Consider the following 2,415-nt stretch of genomic DNA (forward strand, 5'->3'; position numbering starts at 1 on the left):
TTTTCTTTTTGCTTATGTGGTGCTGAGGAATTGAACCCAGGGCCTCATGCATGCAAGGCAAGCGCTCTACCACTGAGCCACCTTCCCAGCCCCGTGGCTACTGTTTTCTTTGTGAACTTTCATGCATAAGCAACTAAGTTGTTGTTTATTCTTGTAATTCTTATCAAGTTGACTCACGATCCTCAACCGCTGTAGCAAAGAGGGTGAAGGGAAACCATTTTCTTCTCCTATGCGCCCTCCATGACAGGCCCACACAGCTCTTTACACGGTCCCCCACATCACAATAGTATCACCTCCTTCAGGAAGCCTTCCAGGACTGTGGCCCACCCTTCTGGACACCTAATTGTGGCCCATGGACCCTCACCTGCTGTACAGGTTCAATGGTGAGCTCCATGTAACGACTGATTGCTGTCATTGTCCTCAGAGACTTGCAGTGGGACAGGGTGGTGAGTGGCACCCAATCTGAATTCTTTTGAGAGGAGACAGGAAGACAGAAAGGAGACATCTGAAAGTCAAGAGACATGTTCTAAAAACAGGCTCCCATTTTATTCGAAAGAACCCTTAGGGCATTTTAGTCTTTGTTTTTTCTTCCTATTTTTAAGGCATACCTCACATTCTGCTTCTTATAAGGAGTGTCTTAGCCCTCTCCTTTTAAAGCCAATGGTCCCCAAACTCTGCAGCCCAAGAGAACCAGCTGGGAACTGGGGTTTGAATTCAGAGTCTCATGCCTCATGAGGGCTAAGTAGGTACTTTACTGCTGAGCCATGCCTCCAGCCTTTAAAAAATTTTTTTTGGGTCCAGTTGTGGGGCCTGAACTCTGGGCCTGGGCACTGTCCCTCAGCTCTTCAGCTCAAGGCTAGCGCTCTACCACTTGAGCCACAGCTCCACTTCCGGCTTTTTTTTCTGCTTATGTGGTGCTGAGGAATCGAACCCAGGGCCTCAGGCATGCAAGGCAAGCGCTCTACCACTGAGCCACCTTCCCAGCCCCACCTCCAGCCTTTTTTGCACTGGTTATTTTTAAGGTAAAGACTTGCTTCCTGCTAAGCCTCCTTTAGGCTTCCTATGATAGCTGAGATGACAGGCATTCGCCACTATGAACAGTTTTTTCCACTGAGATGGAGTCTCATAGACCTTTCTGCCTGAGCTGGCATGGAACCACAATCCTCCCAATCTCAGCCTCCCAGATAGCTTAGGATGAGACTTTTATCTCTAATTAACCAGCAAAGAGCAGGAAGTGAAGCTGTGACTTAACTGGAAGAGCCCAGACCCTGAGTTCAAGCACTAGTACTGGTGAGTGTGATGCATGCACATGTATACACACACACACACACACACACACACACACACACACACACAGCATGGAGGGACTTTCAAGGTTCCCAAGTCCCAGACTTGGTGCAGGGCCCCTGCCTCTGTTCACCCCACCCAGGAAACACTGGAAAGACCTTGTCCTCACTGCTGGCCTCCTGGTGGTCATCCTCTTTCTCTGCACAGGTCAGGAGGGCTTGGGTGTCCGGGCCCTCTCTGGTTTCTGTGGTAAATCCAAAGGCCCTTCTCATCTTGCTCTTCATCACACATGAAAGGAAAATAATCTGAGACATGGAAGTTAAGGTATAGAAAGTAGAGACCTGCCAGTGGCCTGCTGCTACCCTTCTCACTCTCCCCTCCCTAGAACCCCTGGTGTCCTGACCATCTAGGCTCTCATACCTCCACGGGCTTATCCTGCCTTGGTCTACCCCAGACAGACTCAGCTTATCTGAGGACAAGGCCAGGCCTGACTGCATTCCTGTCTCTTGTAAATACTTGTTGTAAACATCCTCCTGAAGGATGTGGCTTACAGAGACAGGACAAGTATTTGTGGGATAGTGTCCCCCCAAACTCATACCCACCTGGAACCTCAGAATGTGACCTTATTTGGAAGTAGAGTCTTTGTTGATGTAAGTAGCCATCGAGGAACAGAATAAGTCCTGTGTCTAATGATTCCAGTACTTATAAGAAGAGGATCCAGACCTGGTCCCATGGCTCAAGTTACCTACTAATCCTAGCTACTCAGGAGTCTGAGATCTGAGGGACGAGGTTCAAAGGCACTTTGGGCAGTATAGCATGTGAATCTTCCATCTCTAGTTAACCACTAAAAAGCTGGTAGTGGAGCTCAATGGTAGAGTTGAAAAAACTAAGAGACAATTCGCAGGCCTGAGTTCAAGACCCAGTACTAGCACAAGAAGAAGGGGGAGGAGGAGGAGGAAAAGGAGGAGGAGGAGGAGGAGGGGAAGAAGAAGAAGAGGAGGAGGAGGAGGAGGAAGAAGAGGAAGAAGGGGAAGAAGAGGAAGAAGAGGAAGAAGAAGAAGAAGAAGAAGAAGAAGAAGAAGAAGAAGAAGAAGAAGAAGAAGAAGAAGAAGAAGAAGAAGAAGAAGA

General features: G+C 48.4%; 1 protein-coding gene across 1 annotated transcript in view; it reads right to left on the reverse strand.

Moving 5' to 3' along the window:
• Tmem44 (transmembrane protein 44) overlaps positions 1-2,415 on the reverse strand; it is a 38,498-nt gene that overhangs the window by 21,662 nt on the left and 14,421 nt on the right. Inside the window, exons 8-9 of the mRNA XM_013019304.1 lie at positions 1,446-1,592; positions 365-505 (exon numbers count right to left, since the gene is read on the reverse strand). Coding sequence (XP_012874758.1) covers positions 365-505; positions 1,446-1,592 — 288 coding nt within the window. The remainder of the gene's footprint in view (positions 1-364; positions 506-1,445; positions 1,593-2,415) is intronic.

This window comes from Dipodomys ordii, unplaced genomic scaffold (genome assembly GCF_000151885.1).
Source record: "Dipodomys ordii isolate 6190 unplaced genomic scaffold, Dord_2.0 Scaffold45, whole genome shotgun sequence".
In the NCBI taxonomy this organism is placed as follows: Eukaryota; Metazoa; Chordata; class Mammalia; order Rodentia; family Heteromyidae; genus Dipodomys; species Dipodomys ordii.